At 32.7% G+C, this 22315-nt stretch overlaps 3 protein-coding genes across 3 annotated transcripts; all 3 read left to right on the top strand.

Annotated features, from left to right (window-relative positions):
* The first annotated feature begins 5177 nt into the window (after positions 1-5177).
* On the top strand, positions 5178-8159 carry LOC106711482. The gene is made up of 5 exons (XM_014503803.2): positions 5178-5311; positions 5428-5656; positions 6312-6442; positions 7435-7587; positions 8003-8159. The coding sequence occupies exons 1-5, from the start codon at positions 5242-5244 to the stop codon at positions 8146-8148; spliced, it is 729 nt and encodes a 242-aa protein (XP_014359289.2). The 5' UTR covers positions 5178-5241; the 3' UTR covers positions 8149-8159.
* A 5097-nt stretch (positions 8160-13256) lies between these two features.
* LOC123721399 lies at positions 13257-15751 on the top strand. Its single transcript, XM_045680040.1, has 5 exons — positions 13257-13379; positions 14051-14279; positions 14411-14541; positions 14981-15133; positions 15603-15751. The coding sequence occupies exons 1-5, from the start codon at positions 13313-13315 to the stop codon at positions 15749-15751; spliced, it is 729 nt and encodes a 242-aa protein (XP_045535996.1). The 5' UTR covers positions 13257-13312.
* Positions 15752-18630: 2879 nt separating this feature from the next.
* On the top strand, positions 18631-21145 carry LOC123721397. The gene is made up of 5 exons (XM_045680038.1): positions 18631-18773; positions 19445-19673; positions 19805-19935; positions 20375-20527; positions 20997-21145. The coding sequence occupies exons 1-5, from the start codon at positions 18707-18709 to the stop codon at positions 21143-21145; spliced, it is 729 nt and encodes a 242-aa protein (XP_045535994.1). The 5' UTR covers positions 18631-18706.
* Positions 21146-22315: the final 1170 nt, after the last annotated feature.

The raw sequence follows: 22315 nt of genomic DNA, 5'->3' as shown, positions 1-22315 counted from the left end.
TGCAAGTGTCAGGTTATATGAATCACAATATCTTACAACAACAACAAAATCACCACCGGTTGCATAATAATTTTTATTTACAAATTAAGATGCATTTCCACGGCGCGTGGTTCTGCAGACGGAACAGAGATCTGCAATGCTCAGTGAAAACTGTCGTTTATTGTAGCACTCACAATGGTCGTTTGCGTTTTATCACCATCATCATCATCGTCAGCTCACTATACGTCCCCACCGAGGGGCTCGGAGCCTACCCTAAGTCAAGAGTGACTAGGCCATAGTCAACCACGCTGGCCCAGTGCGGGTTGGTTGACTTCACACAGATCTCAGATATGTACAGGTTGTATCACGATGTTTTCCTTCACTGTAAGAATGTCGGATAGATGTACATATGTAAATCGAAAATCGAAAAACACATTGGTACATAGCGAGATTCAAACACAGGACCGTTTGTGTTTGCTAACTATATTTTATCTTATGTAAATGAGATATAGTATCATTATGAAAATCTTTGTTTTTCAACATAATGCACGCTTCATTATTGAAATCTGAAGATTATTTAGTAAATACTTGTTTTTATTAGATTAAAAAATTAATTATATACTCAATGGTGCTTGCGATTTTACAATTTCTACGGTTGTTACGGTTATTAAGCATGCCAAATTATCTACAATTATCTTAAATATAGTCCCATCCATTATAATTCCGATAGATAGATTATAAAATAACAATACAAATAAATTTAACTATGACATCTAAAAATAAAAAATTGATGACATCACCAGTAATTGTCACTTCAATCATAATAGTAGGGGGAAGCGAAGCATGGATTTTGGGATTTCGTCGTGGCAATAAAATAATCAAGTACTCAAACATAGAAGTCTCCATATAGAGCCGCATACAAATATATACAGATAGATAATGTATTAAAAAGATGAGCTTATACATTTTAATAGGATTCAAATAAATACGGATGTTTTGTGATATTATATTGATTAGCATATTAAATACTTAATTATGGAACAGATTATCTGAAATAAATTGGTGCTCCGAGATTTTAAATACCAAAATTTGTTTATTCCACTAATAGATATTAAAAAAAAATAAGGACGACTGACCTTGCTCGATGTTATTTTGGTGACGACAAGGAATCCTAAAATATCTCAGTTTCAAAAATCGGTCAAGTTGTTTAGGTTACATTGGACCCGAATATTTTTATTTTATTTTATAACATACATAGTTGGAATCTAAATTATTGGATACAATCTTTATATCTCAACCTTGTCTTGTGTATGTTGTGTACTCCTGACATCTGTTTTTTCCTCTATTTTTATTATCTGTGTGTTGTTTTTACCTGTTCTTGCTTGTTGAATATGTAATTGGTGTACCTTTTTAATAAATATATACCTAAATAGAGCCGTAGGTAAGGCCCACCTCTCAATCAGAAAAACATCGAATATTTGAGTTTTTATGAATATTTATAATTCGATATGTTTAACGTTTGCATTAATTTATTCTTATTTCATCTATATTACTGCACAGAAAACGCACTTTTGAACTAAACCAAGAGTACAAAGAATGATTTCAAATGTTGGCTAAAAAATCAGATTTTAGTTATGTTAATTTCCAATCCTAATGGATTAACGCTTTCAAATAATAATCAAATATGTGTACGAAATTAGCTGTTTATTTAAATTTTATTATTTAGTTGAAAATTCTGTTATTGTTAAAAAGATGTATCAACGTTTTGAATGGTGGAGTTTTTTTTTTTTATTAAAAGAAAGACAAACACCTTATAACCATACAGTATGTCATGCATAATTTACATTTTAATAATATATTTCATTATATTATACATAACCTTTAATCCAACTCTTCTAGGAGCTAAACTTGCTATGTTGTGGAGATTTGAAAATGTTTAAATACAAAAGTTGGTTAAAACAATTACCAAGAACAGCTTTTTGCTCTTGCATAACATAATGTTATGCAAGAGGAAAAATAATCCTCATGTTCATTTTATTTCTTTTTTTTTGCTATGTGTGTATCTATAGATATGTCTGTTCCAATATATCCGTATGCTTAACGGTTTCACCGATTTTAAAATAAAAGATGTTATTTGATTTGTTGTTTTCCCCGATATGTAAAAATACTGTCGATTGGGCGTTTTTTTTAAATTAATTACCGGTTATTTAACATAAATGTATAAATATTGAATTAATAGAATGTAAAGATATGTGTATACAAAAGATACATTTCTGTTTAACCTTTTCAAATTTTATGTTCTAATGGATTGCAATGAAACGGAAATTTCCAGAAAACAATTTGAAAACAAACAATAACTGACATCGTAGGCATAATGTCAAACGCCTTTGTCTCACGCAGAACTTAAATATCAAACACTAATTGATTGTAAATGATGATTTATGGTTTACGGCCTCCCTTTTAGCCTTGAAGCTGGTATTGTTTTTATTTGTTACTACCTGTCGCCCGTGTCTCCGTCCGCGAGGAATGAAAAAAAAAACTTTACTAGTGGCCTATGTGTTTTTCCAGACTATGTACATATATGCCAAATTTCATCAAGATCCGTCTAGTCGTTTCGGTGATACCTTCAAACAAACATCCATCCATTCATCTAAACATTGACATTTAACATCGGCTTTAAACCTGAAATGTCAAATGCAGTATGAGTTACACTTAGTTAACCGTACAACATTGAATACCTATCTTATCTTACTGATATTATAAATGCGAAACTTTGGATGGATGGATGGATGTTTGTTATTACATATCTCCAGAACGGTTAAACGGATTTCGCTGAAATTTGGTTTAGATGTCACGATAGGAAATGGGCATAATAGAACTGCCTGAAATAATAAATAGGCAGTTTTTTTAATTCCGTGCGGTCGCGGATTAGCAGACAAAAGCTAATTGTTTAGATGAATTGACATTGTATATTACAGCGTACAATGGATCGCATATAACACTGTTACATGATTAAAGTCGAGGCAGATCTCTTTTATTATAAAAGACTTTATAATAGTTAAATCCAACTAATTAACAATATCTATCAAGCACACGTAATATCATTTTTGCGACATTACACTATTTTGTATTTGAATTGGAAATGTAAAATTTACAAATTTTAGGATCAATGTAAAAAAATGTAATAGCTGTAATACGAGAGTTCTTATAATAAGATGATAATAAAAAACATAATCATGATAACATTTTTTACAGTGATATAAAAATAAATTATTACGTACTTATATGCATTCTTTTGTTCCATAAATAACTTACAAAATACTTCATCACGAACTCGTCGAACTTTTTTATTGGTTTATAGCGTAGTTACAACTTTCAATTTAGTTATTAAAACGATTTTTCTTAATGGCTTTTAATATTTGCGTTTGTCGAATGCTTCATTTATATTTTAAAAAAAAGATGTCTATGTTTTCAATTTTCAAACAATTATTACTGACTGTCTGTACCTATATTATATGTTTCTGGGAATCGAAGTTTTTTACCCAAGCACAGTATAAAAATTACGATTTTTTTTAATTGCAACAAATAATTTCAATAGGAAATAACCCTAATCTAATAGGAATATGTTAATTTTTTATTTAACAACTTCTCAATATCGGTTAAACTAGTTCTTAATTCTGAGATTAGCAGAGAATAAAATTACGCCTACTGAGATTTTAATCTATATCTATCTTACTAATATTATAAATGGAATGTTTGGATGGATGGATGGATATTTGTTTGAATTTATCTCCAGAACAGCTTAACGGATCACGATGAAATTTGGCATAGATGTAGATCATAGTCTGGAAGAACACATGGGCTATCTAATATGTTTTTTAATTGCGCGCAGACGGAGTCGCGGGCAACACCTAGTACATGCATATTAATAAAATTGGAATGTCTGTATTTAATACGAAAAAATAGTCATTCTTCATATACATGATGTATTCGCGTTGTTGATAACGAAATAGCGATTTGTAAATTTTTTTGTCTGTCTATGTAGGTATATCTATGTCTTTATCCCAAGGTCAAGGAGATGATGTCTGTCTGTATGTTTGGCCGTAAGGCCGCGTTTGTTCCGGGTAATCTCTGAAACGGCTGGGCAAATTTTGACTGGATTATCACGGGACAAGACTATATAGGCTTCTGTTTTTTTTTAATTCTGCGCTAACGAAGTCAATAGCTAGTAGTATCATTAAGTTCGCAACTATACGATTTCTTTTTTTTATACATATAATGAATAAATAAACAACCGCTTGACCTCAATCCCACCCGGATTCGGGTAAAATAACCCTAGAACTCCACTGCAGTGACAGTTGTTTAAATACATATTGTTATCCCTTACATAAACATACAAAAAACAGAGACAACAATATATTATATGTATAGGTAATACAAATGTGTATGCAGCCGAAGCCCATAATAATTGCTAGGCACAGTATCCGCTAAGGAAGGGACATAAAATAAAAGAATGAACTAATTAGTACCTGTATTATATGCATATTTATTGCATTATGGAAATAAATCTTTAATTAAATTTCATTATTTAGTTTTTCTTTATCTATTAAATATACTTAGAAACAAATTTGTTTATTATTATGTGGTGTCTATACTAATATGAGTAATAATTTTTAAACCGTCGTACTTTAAAAGTCGCTAGACTCATCGATGTGCATTTGTGCATTGAAACTATAGATAGGGGAAGAGAGATTTTCACACTAAAGATTATATTGCTGTCTTTTAAAATATCGATCACAGAATTCTAGATTTAGTCTAATTGGAAAAGTGCCATATACGAGTATTTAGATGTTGTACATAGTCATAAAGAACACATAGGTTACTTACTATTTTATTTTAATTTGGCACAGACGGAGTCGCGGTTGTAACCTAGTATTTAATAATTTAGTTTATTTTTTTGTTACTCTAGTTATGATTTTGAGAGTGTTTAGAAACCAACACAGAGAAAATTTCGCTTAGAAAATTCATAATATACAAATCTTTAATAATCAAAACATTAATAATATACAAATCTTCTAAAAAATCACTTAAAACATATTATCTATTATAACTCTTATATCAATCGTGTCTATCGCATAATATATGCTGATATAATGAATCTATAAATACATTTGCTATATATTGTGTGGTATTGGATAGTTTGCAATCAGACGATTTTTGGAAGCGCTTTACGAAGGACCATAATTTTTAGCAATAATTAAAATGTTGCGAAACGCTTGCATATTTATACTTCTTTTTTCTTATGTGGTCAGCGACTCCAGTACTTACAAGGGTATGATTTTTATGGTATTTAATGAAAGTTCTAATGAGTTAAACATTTTTTTTTTCTCTTTTAAGTTTTGTTTAATTTTTTATTTTATTTTATGTTTACTCTTTTTTATTTTTAAGCCCCTTTTCTGAAAAAATGTAAATTGAACGACAACGAGTGCCTGTTGTCGTCCAACCTGCAGATTGCAATGCCATACATCGCTGAAGGAATTCAAGAGATCGGCATATCTACCACGGACCCAATGATTTTGGAAAATATAATCATGGACACAGATGAAACTGTATTTAAATTTGTCTTGCCGACTTTAAAGGTGCAAGGTGGTAGAAAGTGCAAGGTGACTGATTTTATGTAAGTCCTATTATTATACTTTATCAATCAGTTCATTCACGTCCTCACCGAGAGGCTAGGAGACTACTCCAGGAGTGACTATCTATTTAATTAATGCAGTCCAACCTGGATAAAACAGAATTGTATAAGCAAGAAACTTCTATAAGCGAGAAGCTTTGTCCGGTCCCGTCAGGCGTCCTCGGGCGAAGTGAGTAACTCAGGCTAGAGAGAAACCTCTATAAGCGAGAGAAATATCGCCGTCCCTTGGACTCTCGCTTATCCAGGTTTGACTCTACTTGAGATCAAACAATTTTTAAATATCTTTTATTTTAAATAATAACCTGTTTTCTGCAATTTCGTCCTCGTGGAATCTTAATCAAAGACAATCATTAAAACAAATTTTTTTTACCCACAAAAAGTGAAGTTTTTCGCGATAAGTTGAAGCTGTACTATTCCACCCTGTAATCTATATCTGTGTTACCTACTCGTATATCCGTTCCGTTCAGCTGTTTTTGACTAACCTGCTTACCTTCGTCCATCTATCCAAACATTAGCATTGATAATGCTATTGAGTAATGTTAAAAATTCCGATTAACATTCCAAAATCCTAAAACTACAAGGTATTGCAGTTTTTGTTAGTATAAAAAATAATTAAATCGATTATATTTTTAAACAGGCAAAATCCTCAGGAGTCTACTATGAAATTGACACTTGACTGTCCATTGTTAGGAACAGGCACATACAAATTTTCCGGAGAAATGAGTATATTTCATATAGAAAGGGAAGGAGACTTCAAAATGCATACAGGTAATTAACCTATTTCATCATCAACTCACTATACGACCCCACTGAGGGGCTCGGAGCCTACTCCAAGTTATTTTTGGAACGAAGTTCCTTATCGCGCGTTGTGAAAGGAGGCTAGTCGGAAAAAATTCTTACGAAAAGTTGTCACGACACTTTTTGCTATATCACCATGGCAACGACGTGACAATATATAACGAAAATTCATAGAAATAAAATGTACTTCTTGTGAAGACTTAAGTTTTTTATGCATAGAATAAACATTGGTTCCTTCACTAATTAATTGAAAGGAACTTCGTTCCATCCGGGTGTCCCTTGACACCTCTCAAGTTTTTTTATTTAAAAACAACTGCATAGGATCTAAGCAAGTTAGGGGTGACTAGGCCATAGTAAACTACGCAGGCCCAGTGCGGGTTGGTTGACTTCACACATATCATTGAATTTCATCTCAGATATGTGCAGGTTGTATCACGATGTTTTCCTTCACCGTAAGAACGTCGGACAAATGTACGTATGTAAATCGAAAATCGAAAAACACATTGGTACATGGCGGGATTCGAACCCAGGACCTGCAGATTGCAAGTCATGTGCTTAACCCCTGAGCCACCGACGCTCTTATTTCACACAAACTACGAATCATTGGGTTTCATAATATTTCTCCATCAATACCTAATTTTAACCGGAATACGATAAAACAACATACAACAACAAAACGTAATGTTAATCTTAGATTTCACGTTACCCATATGCGAATTATGCCATGTCAATTTGTTGATTTATGATTTAAACTACAATTACATTCTCTACGAATTAGAAACTTCTTCTTCTATTCATTTTTTCTTTTAACATAATATACATTATTGTGCTAGTTCACAAATAAATTCAATTCGGTGTTCTAAAATTCTCTTCTGTTCTGTCTCGTTTTGATTTTAAAACATTCGCAATGAAAACTAATTTTTTATCGCAAAGGTAGTACATTAAAAAAATATTAATTTAAGATTCAATGAGGACCAGCATGACAATCAAGATGGAGAAAACTACTGTCAACGGAAAGAAATATTGGAACCTTTTGAGTTACGAATACTCAAGCGAGCCCTCTGAATCTTTGCATATGGAAATTGACGGACTCTTCTCCGGTGAATTGAATAGAGGTATTTGTTGATTTTTTATTAAAAAAAAAAAGATGACACACGATCAAGTGGTCATCTGGTTTCGCTAAAATAGCGAAGCGAACGCTTCTCATAGACATCAACAACTCGATGCGTTGCTACCTTAAATGGACAGAGGTAGGGATGCACAGAACGAGGATATTGCCCGTATAGGAATACATCCCCTATCCCACCGAGTCAATTTTCCTTAACATCATTTACCTACCTAAGAAAATCGTAGGAAAGGGAAGAGTTCTAGAATTTAACATCCGGCACGCACATTACACAGACGTAACACTCCGACATAAAAGATCACCAGCGCCGTCTATCTTGCGCAATCTCCTACCACTCGACTGCTTAGATATTTTGATAGCACACTTGTATTATATGAAACATTTAAACCTATATTATCTTTCAGCGCGATCATTCCTGACCGCCGTAAACAAAGACTGGGACAGCACGCTCCAAATCGGAAAACCTATTGCTGACGCCATAGTCAAAAATACCTTTAAAAACCTAAAAGCATTTTTCCTTAGAGTGCCAATTGATGATCTTCTAGCCTAAATTATGTAACATAAGACATCATTTTTTACATAATAAAGAATTTAGATCAACTTTACAAAGTTTCATTATAATGCCTACATGAGTACGCCTAAATAGTGAAGAGACCGTCACCCATCATCATCAGCTCACGATACGTCCCCACCGAGGGGCTCGGAGCCTCCCCAAGTAAGGGATGATTAGGCCATAGTCAATCATCGCCCATAGACATCCGCAATTACAAATGCGTTGTCTGCCTTTAATAGACTGAGGATGGGACGCACAGAAAGATAATATATCCTCTTATCATGCGTCCCTTTGGCCGTCAAATCCACTTCCCCTTCCTTTATAACAAAAGGGAAAGAGGATTGAAATTAGGCCTCCGGCACCACACTCAATAGACGAAACGCGGAATTGATTCCACTTCATGCCTGTCTTCTGAATGGCCGTGGTATTTTACAGGGCGAGCTGACAAATTTATGCATCAGATATTGTTATTGCTGGCGTCTACCAATGTTAATTCAACCATTGCTGATGGAGTTCGCAAATGACGGATCTATATTGCGTCTGTATGCGACTTCTGCGCTGTAGGTCCGTCGCCGGCACTAAGGTGACTCCGGTTCACCGGTTCTACTTCAGTAGTGTCGAGTGGCTCTATGAATCTTGAAACTTACAACGAATAACAAAATTAATAATAAATTAATAATTATTTTAAATAATTTTGTGGGACATAGTTGTATTTCCAAGGTTAACGTTGTATTATAAATAAATAAATAATAATAAATACTTCAATACAAGTATAATTTAAAAAAAAGTCGATAAGACAAGATAAACTCTACTTTAAGTCATACAGACGACAAACGAGCAAGGTTTTAAGTGACCGGTACCCATTGATATCTACAACAAAATTTGTAACAAATACGAAAAGTTATATAAGAAATAAGGTTAAAAAAAGTTGAAAATTTTTCTTCAACTCCGTTAAATTCTCTCCGTCATCGTGCTCATCAGACGAAGACCAGAATTACTTCCTATTTATCAAACGCTGGCTATTTATCAAAATATTTTATGACATTTCCATCATACTAATATTATAAATGCGGATTTTTAGATGGATGTTTGTTTGAAGGTATCTCCGGAATCTCGGAATCTCGGCTCCATGGATCTCGATGAAATTTGGCAAAAATAAATGTACATAGTCTGCAAGAACACATTGGCTACAAATTGAGATTTTTTTATTTCCGCGGTGATGGAGCCGTGGGCGACAGCTAGAAATATATTATATTTTAGAAATTTTAAATGTTTACAATCACCAGATTATTTTAATGCTGTTATTCCAAAAGGCAAAATGTCAACACTTATCTCGGATTAATATTTCATTAGATACGTACGCGTTTTATATAATGCAAAAAACGTGCATCAAAAATACAAAATACTCAATAAAGGTCAAGGAAAGCCACTTGCGCAATGGTTAATAAACATGTGCTACGATAATAATTTTCTTATGCTTACATTATTAACATGATAATAAATTTGTAATTAATAAAATCAAGAAAACTGGAAAACATATTTTTAAATATAGTGGTTTCTTAATTTTTACCTGTACAGTGTATACCTAAGATCTGCTTCTTAAAAAAATATTAATATGAAAACAAAAAAGTGGTCGCATTATGCACTATGCCTGTTAAGGAGCTCTCTGTCGTTTTATAATTTGTTTCCAATATCCTTATTCTTAATTAGGAACTACATAGTTTGAACTTTGATATCTTTACTGAATGAAAACATAGCACAAATTGATAGATGTTTGAAATGTAGTCCTGCAACGGATTTTTTTAGTGTCAACGTGGTACTGCGACAATAAATGACTATTTTGTAAAAACTATGGCGGTCAAATTTTTTTAATCAATAATTAAATTAATTTTTTACGCTACTAGAAGAATGTCATTTTTTTTTAAAAAAAGTAGAATATTATTTTTGTTATAAAAAACCTAATAATTTACAATTATATTTTTATTTCAAAATCATCTCTTGTATAATGGAAACAGTGGCTATATCATACTACCGCCGGACGGGTATAGGGCATATAATGACCAATTTCTTTGAATAATTATTTTTCCCAAAATTGTTTAGTAAAAAATATTTAGCTTCATACGACATATACAAATATTGGTAATCAAATAAAGGTTAATAAATTAAAAAAAAAGACAAAGATCACTATAAAACTCCAATTACCTAGGTGGTCGATAAATCGTACTATGCCTGATTAAGGGTTAACTCTTTAAAATACCATTGCACTACATTAATATCTCTCACCTTAATATCAATAATCGATCTCGAACCATTCGTGCTTATCCGCGATATTTCAATTAACAAGTTTCACCTGTTGGGTTTTAACCCAATTTTTTTTAAGTTACAAATTTTAAATTAAACCTAGGTACCTAAAGATCACTATAGTAATAGAAATATAGATATAATATAATAAATAATCGATATCTTTGGTCAACAAAATGAACTACTATTGATGCAATCGAATCGTTTTGTGAGGCTATTAATGGGGAACCCTTTTTTAACCTTAGTAAAGAGCTGGAATAAAATAATGTAGGAAAATGAAACAAGTCTAAAAATGTAAAATATTTTTAACTTAAAAGAAGTGCAGTAATTAAACACTTAACTGGACCGAGAACCTTACTACAGATTTTTCATACTAACTGTTGCACTCTAGTGTCCTGGTCTCCCTTAGTGTACATTAAGTACGTGAAATCTTTACTAAGAGACACCTGAATGTTGCGCGATAATGTTAATAGTTACGTAAAATTCATATTTTTCACTATGAATTTTACAACAAAAAGGCATAAGATAAAGTGATATAAAAATGTACAAAATGTAAGAACAAAACCAAAACGTCAAAAATGAATGAACTTCAAAAAGAAAAATATTTTATAAAAAATGTCCAAAAAGGCTGGATGCAACCCTTAGGCCGCAACACCCCCTACCCGGGGTTGAAGTAATTTTCAACAATCAATGATGGTAGAGTTTGGAGGGGTGGAACTGGCCTCGCAGGCGTCCCATGTCGACGCCAATGCCGCGACTTCGCAGGCGCCCATGTCCACTGATGATTTTGGGCATGGGTCTCGCAGGCGCCATATGCCAAAATCAATGCCGATCCCCGTGCTCTTGAAGACAGCAGATGCGAATCTGGGTGAAGGACCAACGAATGGTGCGGAAACTGAATAAATATGCACAATGAACTTTTTCACTAAATTTAATTTAAAAAGACACAATTTAATAAATGTGGATAACAAGATGTAAAAAAAAACGTGAAAAAGAAAATTTTAAAATGTTTTATAATAATGGCCGAAAAGGCTGGAAAAAGCTGGACGAGACCCAGAGCGGCCTCTGGGTTTCGACTCACTCTTCTCTTTAGTGCACTAACAGGCTATGTCAAAAATTCTTTGTTAAGTTTTATTATTTCACGCAAAAAGTACAAGAAATTACTTATATACCACGTTGCAGATTCTTTAACACAGACGCTTTAATCGACAATATTATTTCAACTTTCAACACTAATTTTGCTATTGCTATTGAGTTATTAAATGCTACATTTTGTTTTGAATTAAGTTACCAAACATCTAACCTTGCAATAAGAAAATCACATATTTTTAAAAGAACATAAAAACAAAATTCACTTATGCATCTAATATGTTTTTTTTGACTAATTATCATTAACGAGATTAATAAATACCATTATGCATTGATATATTATCCATTTAGTTTCCACATTAAAATTATTAAAGCGCATTAAATATGTATTAAGATTATGATACATAGCTGTTGAGAGTTGCAGATTATAACGTAATACTGTCCGTATTTTACAATAAATATTTGATTGAATATTGAGCTATATTTTGTAATGTTTTTTCTCCAACTTTAAAGTTCTTAAAACCTACGATATCGACGCCCCCATCGAATAATCCTGTAATACACTCTTTCCGAGTTCTTGCTTTTCCGTCGAATTCGGTATCCAAAGATCCTATTACACGTTGTGATTTTTTTATATTTTTCTTAATGTTAATTACGAAGATAAAAAGTCATTATTGAAACAGATTTTTTTTATTTCCGGTATTATCATTTTTCCTTCATAGCACAGAATACGCCCGGAATACATGAATGAAAATTAATTACAATGTAGCTATAAAAATTAGCTTTGTTTTGGTATCTAAAAGATTGGTATCTGCAATAATTATTGATGAAGTTATTAAATAAATACGGTTTTTTGCTTCTCCTGAAAAAATAGATTTTTCCTATTACGGGGTTATTCGGCGAGGGCGTCGATATACGTTTTCGTTTTACAAATATAATGAATGATCAGTATTATTTCTTAGTGAACATTTTGTTCTTCTATTATTAGTTTTAATTATTAAACTTTTGATTTTTTTTTAACATTCATGCTCATACATAGGTTGTGGTGGAAAAAAACACTCTGTTCTATTATATCCATTCTCATTTAATTTTAATATCTTATAATAATCTTTTGCGGCTCGATTTCTCACTTTAAGTTTCCCCAAAAATACATCTTTATATTTCCGTCCTTAAAATCTTTCCTATCGTAAAATAGATCCTAACGACAAAATACCCCTAAAATTTTTAATAAATTTTCTGGAAAAATATCAGAGATCATAAAGGTTAGAAAGATATAAGGTATAAAATATTGCAAGTCAAGTACTTAACCACGTATCCACAAACGCTCACATATATATAAAATACTAGATGACGCTCCCGACTTCGTCCACGCGGAATTAAAAAAAAACGTAATAGGTAGCTTATGTGTTCTTCCAGATTACTTTCTACAGCTGTGCCAAATATCATCAAGATCCGTTGACCCGTTTCGGAGATACCTTCGAACCAACATCCATCCATCCAACTAAACATTCGCATTTATAATATTAGTATATGAAGTAATAAGTAAGATAAAAAAATAATATCATTAACTTATTATAAGCTTGAATTACTTAATAAAATACTATCTATCAATTTATTACATATATAATCAGAATTAAAGTCATTTGACCCAATGAAATAGAACATAATTATAAGTATATATACTGAAGATTTTTGGTAAATCTGTATCAGTCGCTTACTGGTGTCATTTGAAGAAACATCGAAAGATTTGTTTACGTAAAAATACTTGGAGATGACAAAAATGTACATATTTCTTGTCATTTTGAGTTTTGCACTACACTGTTCCTGCAACACAATTGGTATTGTATTATCTTGTTATAATTAATTTAATAATCTGTATTATGTTAATTGATTTATAAAACAAAAATCTTTTTAATAATTGATTAGAAAAAAATAACATTATTTTTCTTCGGAGTTGCACAAAATAGTAAGAAAATAAATACGAGTAAAGTATAACAACGGGTTCAGGGTGTTAATGGGGCTGCCGCGTTACTGCAGCGCCTCCGGCATGTTCGCGGAGGCTCGTACAGCTGGGTTCGATGCCATCATGCGAAAGCGCTGCGCCTCCTTACTGCGCCAAATGCGTGACAGCCATAACGTTATCCTGAATGCTTTGTTGGATAGGTGGGACTCAGTGATGCTGGCTCGCTGGATACATATACATGTAGACTAGCGTATTCTTGTATCGCTGAGTCTATCCCGGTCACGAATAGTTTATAGTTTATTTTATTTTGTTTTATTTTTTCTCTTTATTGCTGTTACTAACATTACTTATTAAGCCTTTACTAACCCTAGTATAAAATATGGATCTTTGTAATCTGAATTAAATAAACATTATTATTATTATTATTAAAGTACGCCAACATTTTCAATATGTAACTAAACAAAGCAATATTTGTAGTATATAAGAATACTTATGGAAAATTTTATTTCATCGTTTAATCTAAGATTTTGTACTCTTTTTTTCAAGTGCCTTTCATCAAAGCTTGCAACTTGAACGATGAAGATTGTCTCCTGACCGCTAACATGCAAATCGCTTTCCCATACATCGCCGATGGGATTTACGAGATCGGTGTCCCACGAACTGATCCCATGAATTTCGAAAACATTACAATGGGGGCAGAACAAAATAATTTCAGATTCATATTGCCATATTTGCAAATACGCGGTGGAAGAAGGTGTAAAGTCGTTGAGTTTAGGTAAATATTTGAAATAAACCAATAAAATACGTATAACTTATGTATGAGCAGATTGGAAGAGCTACTTTAATCTCTTAAGATAAACAAGAAGAAAATAAATGTACTAAAACTTCCTTTACTTTTATTCACAGACAACTCCGCGATCAATCGGCTTTAAAACTCGTTGTTGATTGTCCAATGGTAGGAACTGGTACATACAAATTCAATGGAAAAATGCTAATATTCGATATTGACAAGGAAGGTGATTTCAGAATACAAACAAGTACGTTTCCTTTTATTAACATTAATTATTAAATAACAGAATTAAACAGTGGCCGACGTCAGCAACAACAACAAAATCCGTTGCAAGAATGGATCAGCCCGCCTGGTGCAATACCACCAATCGCCTAGTGGATAGACGTGAAGTGGAAGTAATTCCGCATTTCGACTGATGAGTCTGCTCTCCGGAGGCCTAATTTTAGTCCTCTTACCCTTTCCACCCATAACTTATAAGAAAAGTATGGGAAGGTGAGGGGAATTAGATGGAGGGGATGCATAGCAAGGGGAAATATTATCTTTCTGTATGTCTCCTCCTTCGTGGATTAAAGGAAGCAAGCGTGTCTGCAATTGTGGTTGTCTATGGACAGTGGTAGCTTCGGCTCGTTTGCCACGTCTTAATTTAAATAAAACATACTAAAAACATAGGTAATCTATTTTTACAGATTCTTTGAGGACTACTATAACAGCTAAATTCGAGAAAACCGTTAAAAATGGAAAGAACTACTGGAAACTTTTGACTTATGAATTTTTCAGTGAGCCAACTGAAACCATGAAAATTGACTTGGGTGGTCTCTTTTCTGGTGACCTTGAAAGCGGTAAAATTTATTTCAATTTCAATCTTAGTTCTTACTAATATTATAAATGCGAAAGATAAGATGGATGAATGGATGGATGGATGTTTGTTTGAAGGTATCTCCGGAACGGATCTTGATGTTTTATGGCATAGATGTGGAACATATTCTGGAAGAACATTAAGTTTTTTTTTATTCCACGCGGACAGAGTCGCGGGCGACAGCTAGTTTAGAATAAAGCGAAGATATTAATGAATACATGCTGTTCTTCAATGACATACTTTTACTAAATCTCCATAGTGTTTTAGTTCAATTGTAATCAGTTTAAATGTGAGGTACAGGTATAAAGTAAATAATTACGATATTAGTAAAGATAAAAATTTTCAAAGGTCGTAAACCTTTGAAAATTTTTATGAGGTTTAGTACAACTAACTGTTGGCTGGGGGTAATCATTTTAAAAATGATGGTTTACAATTACAATTTTTATTTTCAGTTCAACCATTAATGAATGTTTTCAACAAGGAAAAGACGACTATTTGGCAAGTCGGCGAGGCCATCGACAGCGGCATCGTCAAGAACGTCTTCAATGGCCTCAAAATCTTCTTTAATAGAGTGCCAATTGACGAGTTTCTGCAGCATTAGATTTCAATTTCTACACTACTTTACAGAATAAATATTATCTGAACATTATTTAATATTTCTTTTAATTTCGATTCCCTTAAAATGATTATTCTTTTAGTAATCTTAATCATACTGTCTTGACGGAACAAAACTTTTAGTTTAATTTCCAAAGTCTCAGTATTTATATAAATACTAGCTGTCTTTTATGCGAAGTTTTATGCGAAGAAATACAGACACAGTGTGCGTGTGCAGTAAGTCAGCACATAAGCTCGGGATTCCCCGTGAGATGTGTTCACAGCGCACGTGTTCACAGTAGCATTTAGTAGAATGCGATAAAAACAAAAAAAAATTTTTGGCAAACTGTAAAAGCCGTGGAAAACGTGTAAAACAAGTACCGTGTAAATCTTTGGATTTGTGTACTGCAAAGTTAATAAGTTTACAAATTTATAAATTGACACTACATGCAATTAAATTAATATTAAACCGAATCACATACATTTGCCAATTTTAACGAAAGAAAAGGTGCAGTAACTACTATGCAACACATTGTGAATCCCAACTATCACTAAAACAACACGTTTTGTACGCAGAAGTGGCAAGTGTTCGCCGACTTGAGACATATTCCTATTGACATGCACGCCGCTTCATCATAATTTGGCACTAAGAAAAACCGCGTTGCAAAGCAAATAATATTTTTTTTTTGGATTTAAATATTTATTCATGTTTAAAATGTTTTTCTTTTTAAATGATATAATTTAATAATATTAACATTACTATATACATATTTGCAAAATTTGGCGGTACACTTTTGAAATTCGGCAGCACACAAAAGTGCCGCGGCACAGTGGTTTTAATAATGCAAGTGTGATACACTACACACACGTGATAATCGTAAAAAAAATAATACAAATTCTATGATTCTCCATCAAAATGATTTTTTTTGAGAGTGTCCATTATCCATTCAAGATAGTGATTGCCCATATTTATTTTTGCAATAAAAAATAGCGTTGTGCTCTTCTCCACATTAACTTTAAATTTCCTTATAAACGAATACGTAAAACTAAAGTGTTGTACTCCAAGCTTTTGCTCACCTATTGGAAATTGGATTAATATATCTTACAGTGATGTATTCTGGTAGTGGAATATGCGAAGTAATAAGAATTCCTATCAATTTTCGATCATAAAATGTCAGTGAGTAAAGACTGCATTCCGTCCCTGTATTATGTACGTACCTCAAATTGGAACGAGGAAATTTTTCCTAATGTACAAACATAGTGCATACGATTAATGCCTGGTTTTACTAATTTTTGTTCACATTGACTGCAAATATTGTAACAGAGAAGAACGTAATATATGACCTTAGGTACTATTTATGTAATTCGCTACTAGTGTCACTAATAACGAATTGCATACTCTTTAACACACTAGTGTGTGTTATTGAGGTATATTATACTAAAATTTACTTATGTAATATGCTTAAATTTCTGGTATTCTTTAATATTGTTACCAAAACTATTTATGTACCTACTAGGAAAATATTCTTAAAGTGTTAAGACATATAAATGGGCGTATTTATATCCAAACTAGCTGTCACCCGCGACGCCGTCCGCACACAGTAAAAAAAACTTAACAGTGGTATGAAAATTAGATTATAGCCGATATTCAAACCTACTGAATATGCATATAAGTGCATATAAGTCAAGCCGTATCGGTGGAGTATGGTAACAAACTTTGTGACGCGAAATATTTTATATATGTATAAGATATATACCCACTTCAACACAACTTAAAATGTTTTTAAATTAAAACTCCGACACTAAAACCCGTTAATTGATTACTTAAGCAGACCTTTCCTGCAGATTTTTCATTCTAACTGGTGCAGTCCGAGTGTTTTACTCGGTAACTAAGGAGTGTGAGTACGGTAGTCAGTCTAATACACTCCTAAGATTAAATCATTCAAATTGTACTTCCTTAAAATCCTTCACGAGGTTTAGGCGTAAATTACTTCCGAACTAGGACAAAAAGTACTTTACGCCGGTATATTTGCAGTGCTGTAATAGTGAATGTCAAAAATAATTTGTTAATTTTATTTGTATCACACAAAATGTATGAGAAATTACCTTAAAACCATATTGCAGATACTTTAACACAGGCGCTATATTTGACAAAATTACTTTAACTATCAGCAGTATCTATAGTATTGCACTTGAGTTATAAAATGCTACATTTTGATTTGAACTAACTTACTAAACACATAAACGAACAATAATAAAAATCACGTATTTTTTAACAAACATGAAAAAGAAAATTCATTTTTATTTCCAATGTGTTTTATTGACTTATTATCATTAACTAGATTAATAGATTATTTATTTAGTTTCCACATTAAAATTATGTACGCGCAATTAATATAAAAAAATCTAATAAGATTACGATACTTAGCTGTTAATTCAGAGTTGCAAATTATATCGTAATAGTAGTCACCTTTATTAAGTCAAGTGCTTAGGTCCTGAGCCATCGATGCTCTCATATATATATAAAACTAGCTGTCGCCCGCGACTCCGTCCGCGCGCATTTAAAAAAAAACTAAATGGGGGGGGGTTATGAAAAATAGATGTTGGCCGATTCTCAGACCTACTGAATATGCTCACAAAATTTCATGAGAATCGGTCAAGCCGTTTCGGAGGAGTACGGTGACGAAAACTGTGACACGAGAATTTTATATATTAGATATAAATAAATGAATATCATTAGTTTTTTATGAAGCTTGAATTACTCAATTATTATGAACAAAACACGTGATTATTATCTATTAATTTATTACTTTCTTAATAATAATTTAAGTCATTTGACCCAATGAAATAGAACATAATTATAAGTATATATACTGAAGACTTTTGGTAAATCAGTATCAGTCGCTTACTGGTGTCATTTGAAGAAACATCGAAAGATTTGTTTACGTAAAAATACTTGAAGATGACAAAAATGTACATCTTTCTTGTCATTTTGAGTTTTGCACTACACTGTTCCTGCAACACAATTGGTATTGTATTATCTTGTTATAATTAATTTAATAATCTGTATTATGTTAATTGATTTATAAAACAAAAATCTTTTTAATAATTGATTAGAAAAAAATAACATTATTTTTCTTCGGAGTTGCACAAAATAGTAAGAAAATAAATACGAGTAAAGTATAACAACGGGTTCAGGGTGTTAATGGGGCTGCCGCGTTACTGCAGCGCCTCCGGCATGTTCGCGGAGGCTCGTACAGCTGGGTTCGATGCCATCATGCGAAAGCGCTGCGCCTCCTTACTGCGCCAAATGCGTGACAGCCATAACGTTATCCTGAATGCTTTGTTGGATAGGTGGGACTCAGTGATGCTGGCTCGCTGGATACATATACATGTAGACTAGCGTATTCTTGTATCGCTGAGTCTATCCCGGTCACGAATAGTTTATAGTTTATTTTATTTTGTTTTATTTTTTCTCTTTATTGCTGTTACTAACATTACTTATTAAGCCTTTACTAACCCTAGTATAAAATATGGATCTTTGTAATCTGAATTAAATAAACATTATTATTATTATTATTAAAGTACGCCAACATTTTCAATATGTAACTAAACAAAGCAATATTTGTAGTATATAAGAATACTTATGGAAAATTTTATTTCATCGTTTAATCTAAGATTTTGTACTCTTTTTTTCAAGTGCCTTTCATCAAAGCTTGCAACTTGAACGATGAAGATTGTCTCCTGACCGCTAACATGCAAATCGCTTTCCCATACATCGCCGATGGGATTTACGAGATCGGTGTCCCACGAACTGATCCCATGAATTTCGAAAACATTACAATGGGGGCAGAACAAAATAATTTCAGATTCATATTGCCATATTTGCAAATACGCGGTGGAAGAAGGTGTAAAGTCGTTGAGTTTAGGTAAATATTTGAAATAAACCAATAAAATACGTATAACTTATGTATGAGCAGATTGGAAGAGCTACTTTAATCTCTTAAGATAAACAAGAAGAAAATAAATGTACTAAAACTTCCTTTACTTTTATTCACAGACAACTCCGCGATCAATCGGCTTTAAAACTCGTTGTTGATTGTCCAATGGTAGGAACTGGTACATACAAATTCAATGGAAAAATGCTAATATTCGATATTGACAAGGAAGGTGATTTCAGAATACAAACAAGTACGTTTCCTTTTATTAACATTAATTATTAAATAACAGAATTAAACAGTGGCCGACGTCAGCAACAACAACAAAATCCGTTGCAAGAATGGATCAGCCCGCCTGGTGCAATACCACCAATCGCCTAGTGGATAGACGTGAAGTGGAAGTAATTCCGCATTTCGACTGATGAGTCTGCTCTCCGGAGGCCTAATTTTAGTCCTCTTACCCTTTCCACCCATAACTTATAAGAAAAGTATGGGAAGGTGAGGGGAATTAGATGGAGGGGATGCATAGCAAGGGGAAATATTATCTTTCTGTATGTCTCCTCCTTCGTGGATTAAAGGAAGCAAGCGTGTCTGCAATTGTGGTTGTCTATGGACAGTGGTAGCTTCGGCTCGTTTGCCACGTCTTAATTTAAATAAAACATACTAAAAACATAGGTAATCTATTTTTACAGATTCTTTGAGGACTACTATAACAGCTAAATTCGAGAAAACCGTTAAAAATGGAAAGAACTACTGGAAACTTTTGACTTATGAATTTTTCAGTGAGCCAACTGAAACCATGAAAATTGACTTGGGTGGTCTCTTTTCTGGTGACCTTGAAAGCGGTAAAATTTATTTCAATTTCAATCTTAGTTCTTACTAATATTATAAATGCGAAAGATAAGATGGATGAATGGATGGATGGATGTTTGTTTGAAGGTATCTCCGGAACGGATCTTGATGTTTTATGGCATAGATGTGGAACATATTCTGGAAGAACATTAAGTTTTTTTTTATTCCACGCGGACAGAGTCGCGGGCGACAGCTAGTTTAGAATAAAGCGAAGATATTAATGAATACATGCTGTTCTTCAATGACATACTTTTACTAAATCTCCATAGTGTTTTAGTTCAATTGTAATCAGTTTAAATGTGAGGTACAGGTATAAAGTAAATAATTACGATATTAGTAAAGATAAAAATTTTCAAAGGTCGTAAACCTTTGAAAATTTTTATGAGGTTTAGTACAACTAACTGTTGGCTGGGGGTAATCATTTTAAAAATGATGGTTTACAATTACAATTTTTATTTTCAGTTCAACCATTAATGAATGTTTTCAACAAGGAAAAGACGACTATTTGGCAAGTCGGCGAGGCCATCGACAGCGGCATCGTCAAGAACGTCTTCAATGGCCTCAAAATCTTCTTTAATAGAGTGCCAATTGACGAGTTTCTGCAGCATTAGATTTCAATTTCTACACTACTTTACAGAATAAATATTATCTGAACATTATTTAATATTTCTTTTAATTTCGATTCCCTTAAAATGATTATTCTTTTAGTAATCTTAATCATACTGTCTTGACGGAACAAAACTTTTAGTTTAATTTCCAAAGTCTCAGTATTTATATAAATACTAGCTGTCTTTTATGCGAAGTTTTATGCGAAGAAATACAGACACAGTGTGCGTGTGCAGTAAGTCAGCACATAAGCTCGGGATTCCCCGTGAGATGTGTTCACAGCGCACGTGTTCACAGTAGCATTTAGTAGAATGCGATAAAAACAAAAAAAAATTTTTGGCAAACTGTAAAAGCCGTGGAAAACGTGTAAAACAAGTACCGTGTAAATCTTTGGATTTGTGTACTGCAAAGTTAATAAGTTTACAAATTTATAAATTGACACTACATGCAATTAAATTAATATTAAACCGAATCACATACATTTGCCAATTTTAACGAAAGAAAAGGTGCAGTAACTACTATGCAACACATTGTGAATCCCAACTATCACTAAAACAACACGTTTTGTACGCAGAAGTGGCAAGTGTTCGCCGACTTGAGACATATTCCTATTGACATGCACGCCGCTTCATCATAATTTGGCACTAAGAAAAACCGCGTTGCAAAGCAAATAATATTTTTTTTTTGGATTTAAATATTTATTCATGTTTAAAATGTTTTTCTTTTTAAATGATATAATTTAATAATATTAACATTACTATATACATATTTGCAAAATTTGGCGGTACACTTTTGAAATTCGGCAGCACACAAAAGTGCCGCGGCACAGTGGTTTTAATAATGCAAGTGTGATACACTACACACACGTGATAATCGTAAAAAAAATAATACAAATTCTATGATTCTCCATCAAAATGATTTTTTTTGAGAGTGTCCATTATCCATTCAAGATAGTGATTGCCCATATTTATTTTTGCAATAAAAAATAGCGTTGTGCTCTTCTCCACATTAACTTTAAATTTCCTTATAAACGAATACGTAAAACTAAAGTGTTGTACTCCAAGCTTTTGCTCACCTATTGGAAATTGGATTAATATATCTTACAGTGATGTATTCTGGTAGTGGAATATGCGAAGTAATAAGAATTCCTATCAATTTTCGATCATAAAATGTCA

The sequence above is a fragment of the Papilio machaon genome, chromosome 11 (assembly GCF_912999745.1).
Source record: "Papilio machaon chromosome 11, ilPapMach1.1, whole genome shotgun sequence".
Classification (NCBI taxonomy): domain Eukaryota; kingdom Metazoa; phylum Arthropoda; class Insecta; order Lepidoptera; family Papilionidae; genus Papilio; species Papilio machaon.
This window is presented reverse-complemented; position numbering and strand designations above follow the sequence as displayed.